The sequence below is a fragment of the Oratosquilla oratoria genome, chromosome 33 (assembly GCF_046742065.1).
Source record: "Oratosquilla oratoria isolate Oo_2021 chromosome 33, ASM4674206v1, whole genome shotgun sequence".
Taxonomy (NCBI): Eukaryota; Metazoa; Arthropoda; class Malacostraca; order Stomatopoda; family Squillidae; genus Oratosquilla; species Oratosquilla oratoria.
The window spans coordinates 45,105,727-45,124,482 of NC_134809.1; the positions used below are offsets into that span (position 1 = coordinate 45,105,727).

General features: G+C 41.9%; 1 protein-coding gene across 2 annotated transcripts in view; it reads left to right on the top strand.

Moving 5' to 3' along the window:
- Nucleotides 1-1,672: 1,672 nt before the first annotated feature.
- Nucleotides 1,673-18,756, top strand: part of LOC143017883 (uncharacterized) — a 49,909-nt gene continuing 32,825 nt past the window's right edge. The window contains exons 1-2 of one of the 2 annotated variants that reach the window (XM_076172906.1): nt 1,673-1,802; nt 13,097-14,908. In XM_076172906.1, coding sequence (XP_076029021.1) covers nt 13,555-14,908 — 1,354 coding nt within the window. In that variant the 5' untranslated portion in view covers nt 1,673-1,802; nt 13,097-13,554. The remainder of the gene's footprint in view (nt 1,803-13,096; nt 14,909-18,756) is intronic. The other variant, XM_076172907.1, reaches the window with a different exon arrangement.

The window sequence follows — 18,756 nt, forward strand, 5'->3', positions numbered from 1 at the left end:
CTTATTATCCATGTACTATTTCATTTTTATATATGGTAAAGGAAGTTGTATAGTATAATAAGTATCATTATTTAGGATTATAACAACGATTTCGGTAAATTCTATGACACGTGGCAGCGCTTTTTCCCCATGTTGCCGTGCTGAGGTGCCACAGGTAACACTGGGATGGGGTGATAATCGTTGTTTTAATCCTAAAAAGATATATTCATTGTAATATACAGGTTCTCTTACTATATTCGGAATATAAGAAAAACTAGTATACAGATGAGAAATAAGAGAGAGCCATGTACTAAGGTTGCACGACAGACCATCCTGGACGCAAGTAGAGCCGATCGGAGACAGTGTAGACGTTGACGTCAGAACAATATATGTCAAGATTTATTTATTTTTTCTATTTATTTATTTATTTATCTATATATTTTTTCTGTCTTGAATTCCATCTGTATCACATAAAAATAAATTTTATTCAAACGAAAACAGGACCATAATTCAACAACTGCTAATGAATATGTAAGTCCACAGATTTAGTTATAATAATCGACACTGCTAATATCCGTAACAGAACTGAAGGTACCGAACAAGTGATATTCTTTATTATGCATTTTTTCGATGATTGCAGCCATTTGTCATATGTTGCTACCGTGAAATACCTTTTCAGATATTAGAATTATGAATATGTGTATAGATAATACTGTGATGCAAGGCTGGGAGGGGACGGGGGATGAGGGGGATGTTGGGAGGTTATGTGTGAATACTCGTATGTTGACGCAACCCCATAGGATCTCTCCCCGTCTTCTCTATTTTCCTTGTGAGGGGACAGAGGGAGTCGCCGATTAGGAGTGGGTACTACGTGCCTTTTGACATCGCTACCTTCCTTGTAAGGGGGTTAAACCCTTGGTATATAGATAGAATTATTAGGTGAATAATGATTTACATCCAAATTAATCTGTATGTAAATCTGATATGAGAAGGCTTCTGATTGCGGTGTAACTTTATAACTCCGTGTTAACTTATCATAACGCATACACATGAAAATGCAAATACGAACAAGCTGGTTTGCGCGCGTGTGTGTAAGGTCACAATGTTACCCATAAATCAAACATTATATGAACTCCGAGCTTTCATCGAGGATAACAGCTGTCGATCACGAGACCAGCACGTATTCCAAGACCGTGATCAATCACACACACACGCGCGCATTCGAAGCTAGGTATTGGAAAATAAGAGCCCGGACCCTGCAAGCGTTGTTCTTTTCCTATATATTGCAATTAGGAATTAGGTATATACACGAACAAGTTTGGTGTGTATTACTCAGAACGGGCAATGAATGAACCTCAAGCCCTCATCCGAGAAGGTAATAGCTGTCGAATACAAGACCAACACGTGATCCAAGACCATGGTAATTCACACACAGGTCCCCATGAGCTTCTATTCCTATTTACTACAGTTAGGTAAATACACACAGGACCCTACGAGTATTGCTCTTTTCCTTTATCAATTAGCTATCAGCACACATACATATACACAAGAGCCCTTTTGGGGGTAAAATGTCCTATTTTTGTGGTATCCCTGTCCTTTTCCCTTGGCCTAACGCCTGGCAACCCAGGTAAGAGTGAGAGTCGGAGAGGTAGGGACTGAGCCAGTGGCTGGATTGCCGCGGGAATGTTGGTGTAGTAACAGTCACTTGTTCACAAGACGTCGACGAGTGAGCGAGCGAGTGAACGAGAGCGAAAGCCGAGGCGAGGCATGCACGATCTTTCATTGTATACATCGTTGAAGTTGTAAATCTGTAACACTGTTACGTACGTGCCATTGATGTGTCTGAACAATTATTGAATATAACATTTGTGTAACGTGAGGCTCAGCAATATTGGTGATAGTGACTATGGTGCCGTGAAAAATTTGGCGGACTCTTTGATCAGTTTTTAGGGGAACCAGTGCAAAGAGTGTTACGTTTTCGATATATATATATATATATATATATATATATATATATATATATATATATATATATATATATATATATATATATATATATATATATATATATATATTCAAGTGCCTGTTGCCTAAACTAAAGTTCGGTCCATAAGAGCTGGTGAAACTTTATTATCGTCGAAAAATACTGTAGAACTGAGTATTATACATACTGCACTCCATACATAGCATTCTGATGCAAATTTACAAATGGCTAACTACACCCAGAACATGTAATGTTAACCGAAGCTGATATTTAAAGTGTAAAAGAAAACGAAGGGGACATAACGCAATGTGATCAATCCTGCAAAAGGCACGATACATATATTTTTGCCGACCAGACACTGAAAATTGCATCGTGTGGATACGGATTTTTTACACTAACTGGCAAGAATCAGTATTGAAAATTAACAAGGAAATGATAAGATAAATCATGCAAGAAAAATAGATAATCACAGACAAATTGAATAGATTATTTTAAGTGGTGTTGTCCAGTTTTAGCATAATAACTTTTATTTCCCATGCCGTTTTCTATGCCCATAACGAAACATCAAAATATAAACATCAAAGGTGGATCAAATTTCTGGGGTGGGTGCATTTCAATATTGGTGGTACATACTGATGAACAATGTCACAAGCAAATATAATTGAGAAAAAAATAGTCGTCATGAAAGCAATGTCGGCACCATTATCTAATAATGTAATAGTGTTTGTGTCTTCAATTTGTTCGCATGACTTCGTGACGTCCTCTCGTTCCAAGCCAAAAGATATTCTGTGAGTTTTGTATCCCTTTAATTACCTGAACGTGTCACCTCTTTCCCTGCTTTCCCTCAGTGATAGTACGTCTTGCGACTAATCTCTCTTCGTACGTTTTATCCACAGTTGGGAACTGATTTTGTCGCTGGTGGCATACGAGACTTGAATCTTCCAAGTCATGGGTATGAGTCCCGCACTTCTATTCCCAGCAGTGACTGACCTGGCTCAGCAGTCCAAATACATAATTAGGGCAAAGGTGACGGCCTGGGGTCTCCTGGCCTCTTACCTTTCCTCTAGCCGAGAAATAAGTTGACTTGATATCGTCTGTGGCTGCCTACTAGTCTGCTCGTTAACTGACTTATCACTCCCTTGTACAGAGTTCGCACTAGATTGTCTAACAGCTGCTCCCGTATCTTTCTTACATGCACGGAATGATAGCATAGTGGTATGACGCTTGATCGCTATTTCATATATCCGAGTTCGAGTCTTCCTAGGGCTGAAAATCAACACGGCACTCAAACTCTGGTGGACAAGAAGTTGCGCGCGCGTGTGTGTAAGGTCACAACATTATCCATAGATCCGACTAGATATGAGTTTTGAGCTCTCATCTGGGAGGGTAATAGCTGTCGATCACAAGTCCTTCACGTGATTTAAGCCCTAGTGAATCTCAGGGCAGGTTGACATCCCTCACTAGTCGTTGGAGTTAAACAAGAGATTTTTGTAGTCGAGATGAAAGCGGAACGCAACACAATGTTGTCGATTCGTTGTACTTTGTCTAAAACAGAGGTCTAGAAGTATGAACGGGTCTTTACAGATTATTTCATTACCCACTGAAGACCATATTTCGGTTTTCTTGTGCTACAACGACCATGTTAATGACCTCCACCAGAGTTTATGCAAAACTACATCTATGCCAAACGGGAGAAGCTCATCTCATTAGGTACATTCTCTCTCTCTCCCTCCCTTCCTCGTGTCCGCCTCCTGAATGTAGATATTATGTGGATTGAAAGCGATTCCCTTGCAGCAACAAAGACCTTTATAATTAGTTACATTTCCTTAGTGGCTCTGCTCGTCTCCTCTGTTCGTACATCGTGTTTTCCTTGTTTCTCTCTCCGTTTCTCCTTCCTCCTCTAGTATTTCCCTTCATTTCTATATTTCCCATTTATTTCCATTCACTTCACACGTTTCTCGAGTCCTCTCGCCCTTCCGCTTCTGTATCCTTCTTACTCCAATTTTCTGCACTACTATTAATTTACTCGCCCTGCGCTCCACCCCTCCCTCTCCTCCTTCCGTTATTCGCTTGCCTCCTCATTGACCTAGCCTGCTTTCACACACTCCTCTTGTCCCACCTACACTGCCAATCATGCATCCTGGCCTTCCCATCCTTGCATTTAGCCTTTTGATAAATTCCCCTTTTTTTCTTCCTTTCCTGCCCCCTCCCCCTCACCTCCAAATTCTTTTGACCCTTTTCGTCTCCCACTGGCTACACTCGAACCCACACTGCTTGTTGTCCGTCTCGCTGTTTCACATTCTTTTGCATTCCGATAGGGCAGGTAAATTTGAGCTAAAAATAGATAAAATAAATTGAAAACTCCATGTACCCAATCTTGACTTTATCATGACTGATCCGAAGATATTCTTGGAAAGGATTTCAACATCAATTTTCGTTTCTCTAGTTTTATTCTGGGAGAGGCGTTGAATTTGTATAATTCCACATGTGCTTTTTTTGTTTTGTTTTACGATATATCATGTTATTATGTCCCTTCTACAGTTGACACCTTGCTATATACCCTAAATGCTATAGTAGCTAACAAAACAACAGGCGGTAAATTGCGTAACCACTTGAATAAGCCAAAGGTCAATCATAGTCGCTTGTCGTAAGGAATTTGTGTTGTGTTTACAAATCTGCCTCAGAAGGTGCCGCTTGCATCTATCTTACTTTTTAAGTACTTTGCACTGTATCAAGACTGTAATTTTACAGCTTTTGGGGGGTGGTAAATGGGGTCTATCTTTGACACATTGTAAGAAAAATCGTAGTAATATAGTTTAGGAAAGAAAATGTGTTAATTTTTTCGTGATTGTAATGTACTCAAATCAAAATCATGATAATGTGTTCGTACTGATCTTGGTTTGCACCCCAAGACTTCTTTCTCTGAAGCCGCCTTCGATTTTAAATCCCACGCACGCTCCACTCCGTTCGGGATAGCGGGGTTTGTTCCATGGTCCCATCCCAAGAGTAAAAACCTGTTTCCCCACTCGGGTGTAAATTGGGGACCGACGGGGTTGTGTTTGTGATTTTCATTGTAGCGTTTTTTATTTGGAGTTTTAGTGAGCCTCGGTTTCTATTTTTTCTGAGTTCCAATCAGTGCAACATTCCAATCGGGAGGGAAATACAAATAAAAAAAATTAAGAAAAAGTATGTGGGAATGGAAGAAGCGGGAGGCAGAACAAAAAGTAAATAAATGTGTTGATACCACATTAAATGAAATAGGAGTGGGCAGGGGTGGTGGCATCAAAACATGTAAAAATATATAGTAGAAAAAATGATTGGAGTAAAATGAAGCCACGCAGTTTGTTTGAAATGTCGAATGAGCAAACCACTGTAACTAAGGAGGATAAATGGTTCTGGTTATATGAGTTGCAGAATTAGAAAAAAAAAAAAAAATAAATCTGACCAACCCGAGCTCGCACTCTAGCAAGATGATTCGTTATATTGGTAGAATATTTGCACGTTTATGAAAAAAACAAAACAATATTATAGATGGAAAAGAAATTAGATATGCATGTTCCTGCGTGATGTAGCGAAAGTATGGATAAGGCGACTGGAATATCGGAATTGCTTGTCGTTCTGGATCTGGGTGGCGGATAAGGTGAAGGAACAAATGACAGTATCAAAGTTATTTATAACTTGCGTATGAACTAGACTCAGGAGTTGAAGTTAGAAAAAAAGATTTTTGCTCAATGCTGGACGGGAACAGAAGAACTATTCAATTTCGGTAGGTGTGGAAGAGGTAGTGGAGATGGTGGATGTGAGGGGCGGAGGTGGAGGTGGTTCGACTTGGCAATGCAGCACCGTTAGCCCAATGCCTTATGCATGCCCACATGGACGCACGCACGCACACACTCATACACGAGTGCGCACACAACACTCGTGCTCACACATGTGCTGAGGTGAGCTTATAAACATTCAGGCTCTGATATACCCACAACTGATTACATGGTTGATATGTCATTACAAATGTGCGCATGGCGGTTTAAACACCAAATAATTACCTACCGGTAATGTCTAGATTAAAGCACTCTCGTTATATAACTGCACGTAATTATTTTAGTAGTACTAGAAAAAAATGGGTAAGGAGGGGTAGGCAATAGGACCAAGGTATCCTGCAAAACCGAAAACCAGGCCTCAGTGGTTGCTTTGGATAAGACCGGACGAATGTTTTGGAGAGAATGTGGATCTTGGAAACAGTGGTGAAATCCTCACACTAAGGGCATCCGATCTAGCTGGGAATCAGTTAACAAGTAGACGAATGAGAATGGCCTATGGATTTACAAATAGTCTCGATCAGATTATATGGAACTGGAAATAATTGTAGAGGACACCGCTCCACGTCTTCGAACCACATACGATCTGCCTTGCTACTGTAAGGAGGCAATATGTGGACCCACCCTATCAAAGCCTTGAAGTCGTGTTTGAAGACCTTCAGAGGAGGATCTTGGGGGCACCACTGCAGAGATCATGTTACCGTACTCGATGACGCTATCACGAGACAAGTAACCTACCTTATCACCGAACACCAACTGAGACACCTCAGTCGGCTCACCTCCAGGGCGATGACGTTGCTCACAGGATTATCTCCGAGAGAAATAACCCGGAATGGACGAGAAATGGTATCCACTCAGATCGAGGTCGCGTCAAAGAAATCGGGAGTCTGCCTGGGAGCTTGTCAGGGATTATTTAAAAGGCTGGGGAAGGAGGAATGCGGCTGTGTGCTACCTCTGAGTTCGCCCTACTGTACCTTTTTCTTCGCGTTAGTGTCTACAGGAATCTTCTGTGCAGATGCAGAAACCTGATAAACTGGCGCGCTTGCTCGCTCCATGCACGCGCACTTGCGCACGCATAGAGGTGACAAGTGAATTTGATGATTTATTTATTAGTTTTTAGCATTAGCATTATCTATTTATTATTTTTAAAGGTTGTAAGAGGCCACAACAGAATTATTTGATCTGGAACGAAACCATTACAAAATCAATGAAAGAAAGGGGGCTATGAACAATTTATCACCTGAAAAATGTTAGCAGGATCATAAGAAGGATACAGAAGATTTTTGGTGAACAAAAGTGTGTAATTTCACAACAATGGCGAAATGACGATAAGAAAAATTGCCAAAAAACCCTTGCGCCCCATTTTGGAATCTACAGCAGTGGTGTGGTCCCAACACAAAAGGAAATATATAAGAAAAATAGAGAGAGTGTTATAGGCAAAAACCAAAATGGTCCCCAGTCTAGCTTACATATCGCACAAGGAAAGATTACATAAGTCGGTATTGCCTACACTGGGAGATAGAAGAGAAAGAGATGACCTGTTTGCTGTCCTCAAAACTATGAAATGTGTAGACAAGGTTGGCAATCTGCTAGTATGACATTAAAGAATGTCAAGAGGGCATGGCAAAGAACTCGAGGAAAACAAAGAATATTTGCAGGGCATGAATGAATACAATCCTCCGTGTGGATGCATTAATTCGTAGAATAAATTAGAAGAAACATTCCAGGTGAGCAGCATAGATTAAATCTCAACCGGGGATTGAGATTTGGAGGCGCAGAGTGGACTCACGAACGTAGCTCCTACCATGTATATTTATTACTGTCATTGCCGACCATGCGCACAGATGCGTCGCTCCACTCACACGCCGACGCTGTTCTCCAAGAAATCAAGAACAAGACCCTATGTCGCCACTCTTTCTATTCACATCTTTTGGCAGGTGCGATTGACTTGCTCCACCCGTGAGGTCTGTGGGTGTATCCGTCTCAACCGAGGGCTGCCTCTTATGTAAACAGCGTTTTAAGTTGGATCAACATTCGAGGAAGGGTGCCACCTGCATAATAGTAGTTGATGTTCACGAATTATGCTGGCAACGGGCACTGATTGACTCCCACAAAGTAATCTTTGGATTGATATAAAGTCATATCAGCGACATACAAAATTCTGCAAAGGCAGTTGGTACCAAAGGCGTCGAGACGCCTCCTCAAGCCACCATGCCTATGTATCACAGTTATACGACAAGAAGGGAACACAAGCGACTTGGAGGTTCGGGTTTGTCTTCCTACATAAATATTAACATCACCGTATACTCTGGTTGAGCAAGTCCATAACACCTTGGGCCATATCAACCATTCGAATGACTTACTATCATGACCCATCACTGTTATGTATTACTCTACTATTGTATGTGATTTTTTCCAAGGCCTCAACCCCCTTGTTGTATGCATGGACAGAGTGAACGGTATCATCCAGAAAACCCCAAACGCTTAAACCTTTGTCTTGGTTTAGAAGACTTCGAGTCGTACAGCCTGACCTCCCTGTGCAGTGACTCGAGGGTTGCAACCAAGACATCTGATGATTCCGAGAGAAGTGCAACATCATTGGCAAAGACAAGATCAATGATCTTACTGTTGCTATTGGATACTTTGCACTGACTTTAATCGACAGTTCTGTCTAACACCATTTTCAGGTATTGAAAATCTCACTTTTAAAAGATTCATGACGGAGATTCACGACTCCAATTTCACAACAGTCTCTATCCCAGATTATAAATCAGATGTCATGTCAGTTATCTTTCCAAGAATCCCACGGATCCGCATATCCCAGGACACTATGATGTAATGAATCAAATACATTGCCTGGGTCAACATAACTCTGCCGAAACTCACGTCGGTGCTCTACAGAAACCCGAAACGCAAAGATCCAAAGAGAACTTTAATCGATCCTTTGCCTCAGGTTTCTTTTTGCAAGAGACCCGCGGTATTTTATTTATTATTTATTTTATTTGTTTTTTATTTATTTATCTATTTATTTATTTGTTTATTTACTGGGCGTGAATCCAGACTGCTTAGGGTTTTGAAATTTTAGCAGATGGAAGCGAACTCCTTTCAGCAAAACACCTTGCCCGGTTCATTAACCAGTGTAATACCGCAGTAATTATGACCAAACCCTTTTTCCAGTACAGGGTTGCGAAATAGCGAACATCACTGGCATCTGCGCTAACGTTGCAGATGTCAGTTGCATTTCTACCCTTGAAGTCAATCACAACCTTTCTAACCTCATCAGTTTCTTCTGTTAGTGGGTTGGCAACCATCACCTGAACATCATTTGGGGGAAGAGGCCCACTCTGAGGGCCAGGCACGTACAATTGCTTAAAATGCGATCTCTATAGCCATCCATGACAGGCACTCGCTGTCCATCAACTATCCGGACTGTGTGATACCTTCAGAAAGCTACCGACAAGTGCACTGGAAAGCGTCCAAGGTCGAGGAGTAGTGTGGGATCGCTTGAGACACTGGAGAATATAGAGTCATGCTGCCAAACCTTCTGGAGACCTGATCTCCAGATTCCAGTCATTAAAAAATACCGAGCAACAGCTTGGTCCGTAGGGATGTCATTCGGGCAACACCCCATCGAAGAATGAATTGGAGACTGCTATCGCATATTCCTGGGCATATGCATTATCTCTGAGCGTCTGTAGGTGAAATCCTATTTAAAGATTACGTATCGGAATTCTCCTGGACTTCATACGCAGCCAGTGTTGCAACCACAGTCTATAAGCGATCACAAAGAACTCATTAGTTCGGTAAACTTTGCAGTTATGTAGGATTCTTTAACGAATACTAACAAGGATGTGATTGACCCCTTTTGCCACAACTCCGTCATTGTTGTAATAAATCCATCTCGCTTATGAAACCAGGAGCAAGCCTCAGCCTTCTGGATTTTGCATAATGTATAAACGAGTGATGAATCCAGGTGATGGTGCTGTTCTCTTCTGGCCAACATTTTCTATGGGCCGTGCAAATTCTATTAGTTGTAGATTGCTCCTATTTCTCAACACTCCCATGAATTCAGTTCTCCATCAGGGGGATGTGTTTGTGATTGTAGAAGCTAAGTGCAAGTACAATGGTGCATCTTCTGTGTGATGACGCCTGTTGATAGTGACAGGCGTGGTGATTTGGCATCAGTGCTACAGTCCTAGTAGTGCAAAGTTGGTGGTGATGCTGCACCGCGTAATTCTGGCCACAATTTGTACTGTAGAGAACTGTAAATGGATGACACGACGACTACGATGACGTATGGACGATGTCTTGTTGGTACGTGATTGTAACATCAGAGGCAGGACGCTTTTTCCGTACTTTGGGTTGACACAAGAAGAGCTCAAATACAAGGGAGGACGGTAATTTGTTATAAATATAGTGGTGTAAAACTCCAAATAGGATGACTCAAGGCTTGTCCTGCAAGGCTGATGATGCCAAGGTCGTTTGGTTAACTTTGTAAAGGTAAAAAAAACCCACTGGTTTATTACTGCAGTAGTTGTGATAAAAGTTTGATTATGGAAAACACAAACGGAGTGGCGTTAAAATGGTTAGCGAGGTTTGTATTGCAGAACTGTTGGTGTTCCGTTAACGTGCAAGTTTGACTGCGAAGGACATGATCTGAGTATGCTTGTGTTACGTTGTAGGCATGATGCTAACGCTGGCTGTGTATCAGTAAACAAGATCACGAAATGTACAAATGTAGCAATCGAAATATAGATATTCGGGAGCATATTTCTTGTATGTTGGAAATACCATGCTTCATGTGCACTGACATCAGAGTAGGATTGAAATGTAACGACGAAAAAAAATAAAGTATAGAAGTTTGACATACATCATGGAATTGCAAGATAGCCCAATAAGAGAATATGAACGAGGACCTGGTTGGGTTAGTAATCGAATTCATATCACAAAGTCGCTACATTCACCTCCGAACACCTGCAGCTTTTGCCATGCCTGGGCATTACGTCACTCCAAACGTGCCTAACCGTCTTTTAACTCCCGCACTCATTGCTATTTTTTTCGTCACAGTACTTGCAGGCATCGTTGTGTATGCTAGGTACAGTCTTGCCATATTTGATATTACTCTAGTTTTGGTATGATTCCTGTAATTGCCCTACACCGACATTTGGCGTTATTGTGTACAGGTACCCGCCACTGCTCTGCAGTACGACCCGCACAAGAGACGTGATCGGCATAGTTGAAGCTTTGCTTCGATGCAATGCAGAGGCGCGTTCTTACACCTGGCCGGGACACAAACACGCCATCAAAGCTTATATCATAAAGAAAATCTGTCAGAAACATACTTTAAAGTATAGGAGATTCCTTCCCGTTAAAAAGTTATTACAAAATGACTTTCAAAGTAAATTTTACATATGATGAAAGTTAATTTGACCTCACCCGTAACATTTGCATTGACACTTCTATCGTAAATGCGTATAGAAATCGCATCTAATAATGAAACTGCATCAGTAACCATTGTTGTTATTTACCGGCTCCGGCGCTTGGCCTTCAAGCCAGAAATTTCATAAATCAATCAAATCAATCATTGTTGTTATTATAGAAATATATTTTTTCATGCATTATAATTTGTAGATTGTGAAATTACATATTTCCTGTTATCATTAATCTCACTATTATAAACTGGTTCAAGACCCCCAATCACTGATCTTACACGAATTCGACATATCTATTATTATCATTTTATTAGTATTATTTATGAAGGAAGGACATAATCAAGAGAAAGCAAACATGGAGCAGCGAAGAGAGCTACCAGCAGAATTGCTTGAAACACACACAAACACACACACACACACACACACACACACACACACACACACACACACACACACACACACACACACACGCACACACAAACGCACACACACACACACACACACACACACACACACACACACACACACACACACACACACACACACACACACACACACACACACAGCTTTCCTCACAGAGTAATAGACAGTTGGAACAAGTTAGATGAGAAAGTGGTGTGTGCAAAAACAATACATGAATTTAAAAATAGTTTAGATAAAATGAGATACGAAAACGGGACACCACGAGCATAGCTCCCCTTCCCGTAAAATACAACTAGGTAAATACAACTAGGTAAATACACACACACACACACACACACACACACACACACACACACACACACACACACACACACACACACACACACACACACACACACACACATATCTATATATATATATATATATATATTTATATATTTATATATATATTTATATCTGTGTATATATATATATATATATATATATTCAGGGATGAAAGGATCAGGCAAGAAATAGTAAGATTTTAAGATTTATATAAGACTGAAGGAATGCGGTTTGTTGTCCAATCGAGGGATTGGGGATATTTTCTATCAATAGCATGTTAACAAAAATTCTAGTGTTGAATCAACAGTCTAATTATATCAAGTGCTCACTGTACAATTCTATTCATGCTTAATATACACATTTCCCTGTACTTGTGTCAGTTTTTCCATCCTCCATCAGATGTATCTTTCCATGTCCCTAGTGACTGGCCATCTGTACCTCTATTCTGAAAAAAATGTATTGTGAGCGCATTCAGTTTGTGAAGTAGAACGTCGACAATGGAATGTCAACATTTTAGAGTCGTCACTAATAGAGAGTGACTAATTCTAATGTGTATAACTTCCATTGGGATGGGGGAGGCCCGGGAGGGACGGTGTTAACTGATCGAAATAATTCAAATAGGTAAGTACTTTCGCCAAATATTTGTGAGTGATCGGGGCCCCCTGCTCTTCTATATGTGGTCAGCAGTGTCTTATTTTTTCCCAAAGCTTGTGGTTCTGTTTGTCGTCAGTGCAAAAGTATTCGTACACACCCGGATAGGTTTGGTACGGGTGATCCGTAACGGTCAGACTCGCTGTCGCCTCGCACATGATATTATGTGCCTCGCGGGCACAAACCCGGTGGGAAATAGGATTGCTATAATGCGAGAATCAGCGTGAAATGAATGACAAAAAATGCAGGCCTCAGATTGAGTGACCTTGCATCAGTAACAAAGTTATATCTTAACCCGTACAAGCCAGATGAAAAAGTAGATACTTGTTCTAAGATAGTTTTGTGCTTGTGCTTGTGCATGTTTCATGTATGTGCATAATGCAGTGTTGAACTTCTTGTTGATATGGTTGTATGCCACTTATTTTATGAGGCTGTCTAGTCTAATTGTCATCCAAATGGACCACGAATTATTTTTTCCCCGTTTACAGGAAGGCGTTAGTACACGGCTGGCAGCATTAATGAATAGTGCTACCCAGACATTGAGTAGGACTATCGTACAGCATATCCACGGCAGAGGCGAGAAAGGTCTGAGGTCACGGCTGAAGGAGGCGCAATCGGCACTTTCTGACGACAGAAACGGGACGCATTGCGGACAGACTCCACAATGCAGAGAAACCAACTATGTAGGGGCGATGCGACTTACGTGGGTATACAGATGTGACATCGCCCGATGCAGTGATTAACGAACTTGTTAAGACTTGAAGGAAGAGCTTTCTTCAAGCGGACTGTTACCGAGCCCATCTTGGGGCGAGTGGCGTCCTGTGAGCCGCTGCGTGAGTGTGACGACGTTAGTGTCCCACCGCGCGAGGTTGGGCTCCAACAGGCCCGTCAGGTCGAGCGAGTACCACCTACTGATTCTGGCGCGCTTCTTGGGCCAGGGGAGGCTATGACTGTCGTGGTGCTACAGGCTCCCGTGATGGTGGCTCGCGCCCTCAGCAGAAGGGCTCTGCACTGGATTACGATGCGTCACCAGCAAAACAAACTCAAGCTATCGCTTCAAAGACGCCGAAGAAGGTCGCTCCTGTGGAGAAGCCGCCAGGACCTACTCGTCCAGAAGGTGTTGCAGCATCGCTCTCACGGTCGCAAACCAGGGGCCCACCACGAGCGTCGCCTCCTCCCGGCCAGGAGCCCCTCGAAGGTGGGGAAGAACAAGCCTCTTCGGTTTCGCCCTCCGATGCGCGTGCCATCCCAAAAGGCCTTGACCAAGTCGCGGCACATCACCTACAGGAAAATGCCTCCCACCCATGACGAAGCTGTCCCAAAAGCCCGCCCGGAGGAGGGGACGACGGACGATGGGCTCTACGAGGAGATCCCCGTGCCTCTCTATCGCAACCTGCACACCAGCCTGGGGCACGTCCACCACCCTGCGGCCACGAGGAGCCTGCATCGCACCCCGGAAAGGCCTCGCGTCCCGCAGGGCCCACCCCCCACGTTGAGGGGAAGGTCAGGGGCGACGACGATCCCAACAACGCATAGTTTCAGTAACCCCCTTAGTACAAGCACCTGCGGCCGGTCGATGACCCTTGGCAACGCCTTCGTCAACGAAGATAGATGGAGAACTTTTCCTCGTAGCAGTCGTCCGGCGGCCGTCTACCAGAATCTGAACTTCTCTGCAGGCGAAGTCGACACCACAGACACCAAGTCGTGCTGCAGAGGGGCCAACCCTTTCAGCATTGAGGAGTGGCTGGAATGGTGGCTGGAGGAGGAGAGGAAGTTTTACTCGAACGGCGGGAAAAAGCGAATGAACTATTCCCATGTAGTGGAGAGACCCGCCACCTCCTCCTCCTCCTCCTCCTCCTCCTCTTCCTCTTCTTCGGAAACTTCTGGCAGTGACAAAACGAGTGATTCCGGTGTAGACGTCGATGATGGTTCCCTCGGGCCCAGAAACAGTGAACTGAGACTGACCAAGTCCAAGTCAGACAACCGCATATCGAAACTTATTCAGCAGTTCGAGAAAAGTGAAGACGACTGCGATTTAGATGTCAGACTGAAAGCATTACCTGAGGTGATACAAAGAGGGAGCACCACGCTTCCTCACCCGGGACCGAAAGACAGCCCACCGAGGGCGACTCGGAGACCCTTACCGCCCAAGCCCTCCGCAATTCTTCAGCCCAGCAGGTCCTGGTCTGCCTTTGAAGACGACCGTCTGGACGGGCTTTTGGTCTCAAGTCGTTTGAGTCTTCCTGAGGGCCACTTTGACGGACCCGTGCAAGCCATCAACCCCATGTACATTTCACAGGGTAAGAGAGCTTTCTGACATTAGTTGACATGTTATTTTTCTTAGAGAATTATATCAAACTCAAAGTGACATGTATGCATCAGGTAAGTCACCGTGAAACGCTAATCTCATGTTAAGCAATACTTTCTGCGTTTCACCATTTTCAGGTAACAAATTGTACATGAACAACACGACTAGGAGTGTGTATGTGTTTACCTTGTAGTAGTGTACGGGGTTGGAGCAATGCTCTTGGAGTCTTGTCTCTTTCCCTCCTTTTGTCAACGATTGCCTTGGATTATTTTATAGTGTTGGCTTGGGTTATATTTTTATTTTACTTATCCCACAAGTCCACACATCTATGTGGAAAGCTATACTTTCGTGTGTGTGTGAGAGAGAGAGCGTGTGTGTATGTTTGATTATTTAGTTGCAGGAAAGGAATTACACTCGTGAGATCCTGCTTCTTCTCCATCATACCAAAGTTGGAAACGTGTATGTTTGCGCGTGCGTGTGTGCACGTGCGCGTAGTCCTACGTTCGGAGGTTCCTCTAAATCCTGCCCCGAGTAACTTTTTTGGGTGTTACCTTAAAAGAATTTGTCATGAAATGAATTTACCCCACACTTTGAAGTACTCTGGGGGACAAACCAATTTACTTATAGAATTCATGGATAATAAACGCAAAAGCGGTCTCACTGAGGGTGAAAAAGTTTCAATACTGACTCAATACTGATGAAAGTTTCAATACTGGTATTTCTCCGTTTCCGTAGTTTTAAAGATCGTGGGATCCTCGATGCATTTTTTTTCTCCAACTTTCATAATAGTTTCCCTCACTTAGCACATCCACATCCGTATCCGTAGCACGTCCATTAACCCCAAAAATGTCTAAATTACCCCATTTGGGGTAATTTACCCCTGTTCCCCGACTACTGTTCTAAATGATGTATGTGCATACTTTGATAACTATTTGTTGTGCATGGCTATCATATGGAAAAAGCTTTGCAATTGCCTCCAAGTCTGGCAACACGCCCGCCTTAGCGGTTTGTCCACAACAGCAGCAGCACGAGAAGGCCAGCAAGGTTTTGTGTCGTGAGCGGCAAGATAGAACCGGATAGACCAACGAGACTAGACGACATACACTCGCCTAAGGCCTTCAGTCTTCGGAATGACGAACTTTGATGTTCTACATCAAGTGTCCGAACAAATCTTTATTTGCATAATATCCTATGTTCAGAGCTTCCATTAATGTGTTTCATCTCATTACTAATGCTTCTAGACGTGAATTCAAGTAATTAAATGTTTCGTTCTTTGTATTTTAGATCAGATTGTTGTAAAAGGTAGGTAGTTCAAGTACTTGGAGTAAAAAAATTCGGAGAGTAATAAACACGAGATCAAGCACTGATTTCCAAAGGTAAAGGCATGGAACATCATAAATGGTATCCGATGTAAAAACATACCTATGATATGCATCGTATACATAAAAGTGACATCAGATTAACATGAAACATGTTAAAATTTCATAAACAGTAATAATAATTACGATAAACTTTAGTCGCTGAGGGATATAATGATTATTATAATTGTATTCATATTTGTTGTGCTTGTCTTCCATTACCCCAGAGTTGAAGTAATTTTCCCATGGTTGCACCACGAAAATGACAGGGATATTCGGAAGGGGAGTTATATTATTTTTTATGACTGCAGTATTAACTGGCCCCTGATTAGACACTGCATATTGCGTAGGGACCTTGCTCCAGAACTAGTTTATCCGTTAGACAGGACTTTCATCCATCATTGGGACTCAAGATTGGTGGCAAGAGCGATTACTTGTCCTGTTCGGCCTGGGTGGGAAGATGTTGCCATATTTAGAATGTATGTGTAGGCGAAGTAGTGAATAGTGTAACGATTGCCGTTTAGAGAAAGAATTATAATATTTGATGGGGAAGAATGGGAAACACTCAGAATTCAGAATATGTTTTCAAATTATTTCTTTAACACCAGTTCATAGCGGAGAAAGATCTCGATGCGGTTATCGGCGGCAGATATCAGTTGCTCAGAGATGTTCAAGTTTTTTACTGTAGCATTCCTGTCTTTATCTATTTGTATATTTATTTACCTATATTGTTGTCAGCAGACATTATACAACCATAAACAGCAAGATTGGGTTACTGATTGTGAAATTTACTTAATACTATTATCAAATAACCCTAGTGCAAGTGTTGCAACTGTATACATACGTTTTGATTAGCTGTTAGACAGGAGTGTGGACAGTTGACATTCTTTTTCACGTTGTTTGAGGCATTTGAATACTGAAAAAGAGTCATACGTGCCACTTAGCCAAGAAAAATCGGCAAGAGATCACATTAATTTACATTTAATGTCGGCTGGGATACCTTTAGTTAGATTAATGGTAATAAGGTGCATGTTTCCAGTAAGGCTACAATGAAAGCGCATGCCCCAAGTGCAAGCTGAGTTTAGTACTCGTAAACGTTGTTTAGACATTTCCTTTAAGTAGGCAACTTAATTTCAGGAGGCTTTAGTTGCTAATAAATATTTGGGATTATAGTTTTTAGTAAAAAGATGAAATTACCCAAACCTGCTTCAAAAGGTCAAGTAAGACTTGCCTTCCTCCCTATATGGAATTTGTTATTTCACCTTGACAGCGTCACTTTTTTACATAAGATGATGATGTCCATAGGGAGAGAATGCAGTGGAGGAAAAAAATAATGTCAGAAATAAATATTAAGAAAATTGTACGAGGAGTATTGACATTATTGAGTATAAAGAGCGGGTATCTGATTCAGATTTGCCTACAATGTGTTGAATATCCTTCCAATAATTCTCACCGAAGTGTTTTATTAAGTACTGGAAAAAACTCTGCCACTGTATTACTGCTTTTTGCCACGTATCTATGCACACAAGGCAGGTTTCTCGACCTATGCAATGAGGTAATGAAAGAACAAATCTGGGGGAGGGCTTTAGCTCCCCTCCCTCGATCCGCCACTGGTATAAAGCGAACAAATAATTAAGAAAGTGGGAAGCATTGTTGGTCTTTCAGGGTGAATAAGTGCGAAATAATCTGGTAAGAGTCCGAGGAACAACGAGTTGCGAAGCAATTTTTTCTCCCGAGGTAAACAGCCCAAGCCTCGCAAGAACGATCGCTGGATTATTGGAAATATCTGCAGAACGTGAGGGAACGAAGCAAGAAGGATAGTTCAGCTGGGAAATGACGAGGCAAACTCAAAATAAAATAAGGGGCTTCAGTAACAAACCATCTCGTGGTTAGATCATGAGTAAAAAAAAAAAAAAAAAAAAAAAAAACGAAAGTAATGATTGATTGGAATGAAAAAAAAGTGAGACAACATAAATAGGAAAAGGATGGTCTGAAAAAACCTAATTGGTAAAAGATAAAAAACATTAATGTAGGCATGATTAGGAATAAAACAGAGCATACCGTAACCGTCATGATAATAAAAAAGAGGGAAGAAGATGAGTTTTTTTTTTTCTTCCGTAAAGTCAGGAGTTAGGGTACCACGTGCCTTCTCACTTTCATGGGTGTCTAGATGAAGAGATCACAAGTAGTGATAAATGGATTGAAGATTAAATGGATACTTCCAGATTATTCCATTTCCATGCATGTGAGTAGTGAATGTAATGTGAAAAATCAAGAAGGGGCTGGACTGCAACACTTTACTGACATTGTGGATTTGAATGTAAATGAATTCTCTCTCTCACCAGTCTGTCACAGAATCAATTTAAAATTAGTTCTCATCCGCGTTTACAAACTTCAACGACACATATGGGATGATATGGGCACTTCCGATAGGAGACGTACTTTCATCCTTTGAGCCGGATTGACAGATCAAAACTTCAAG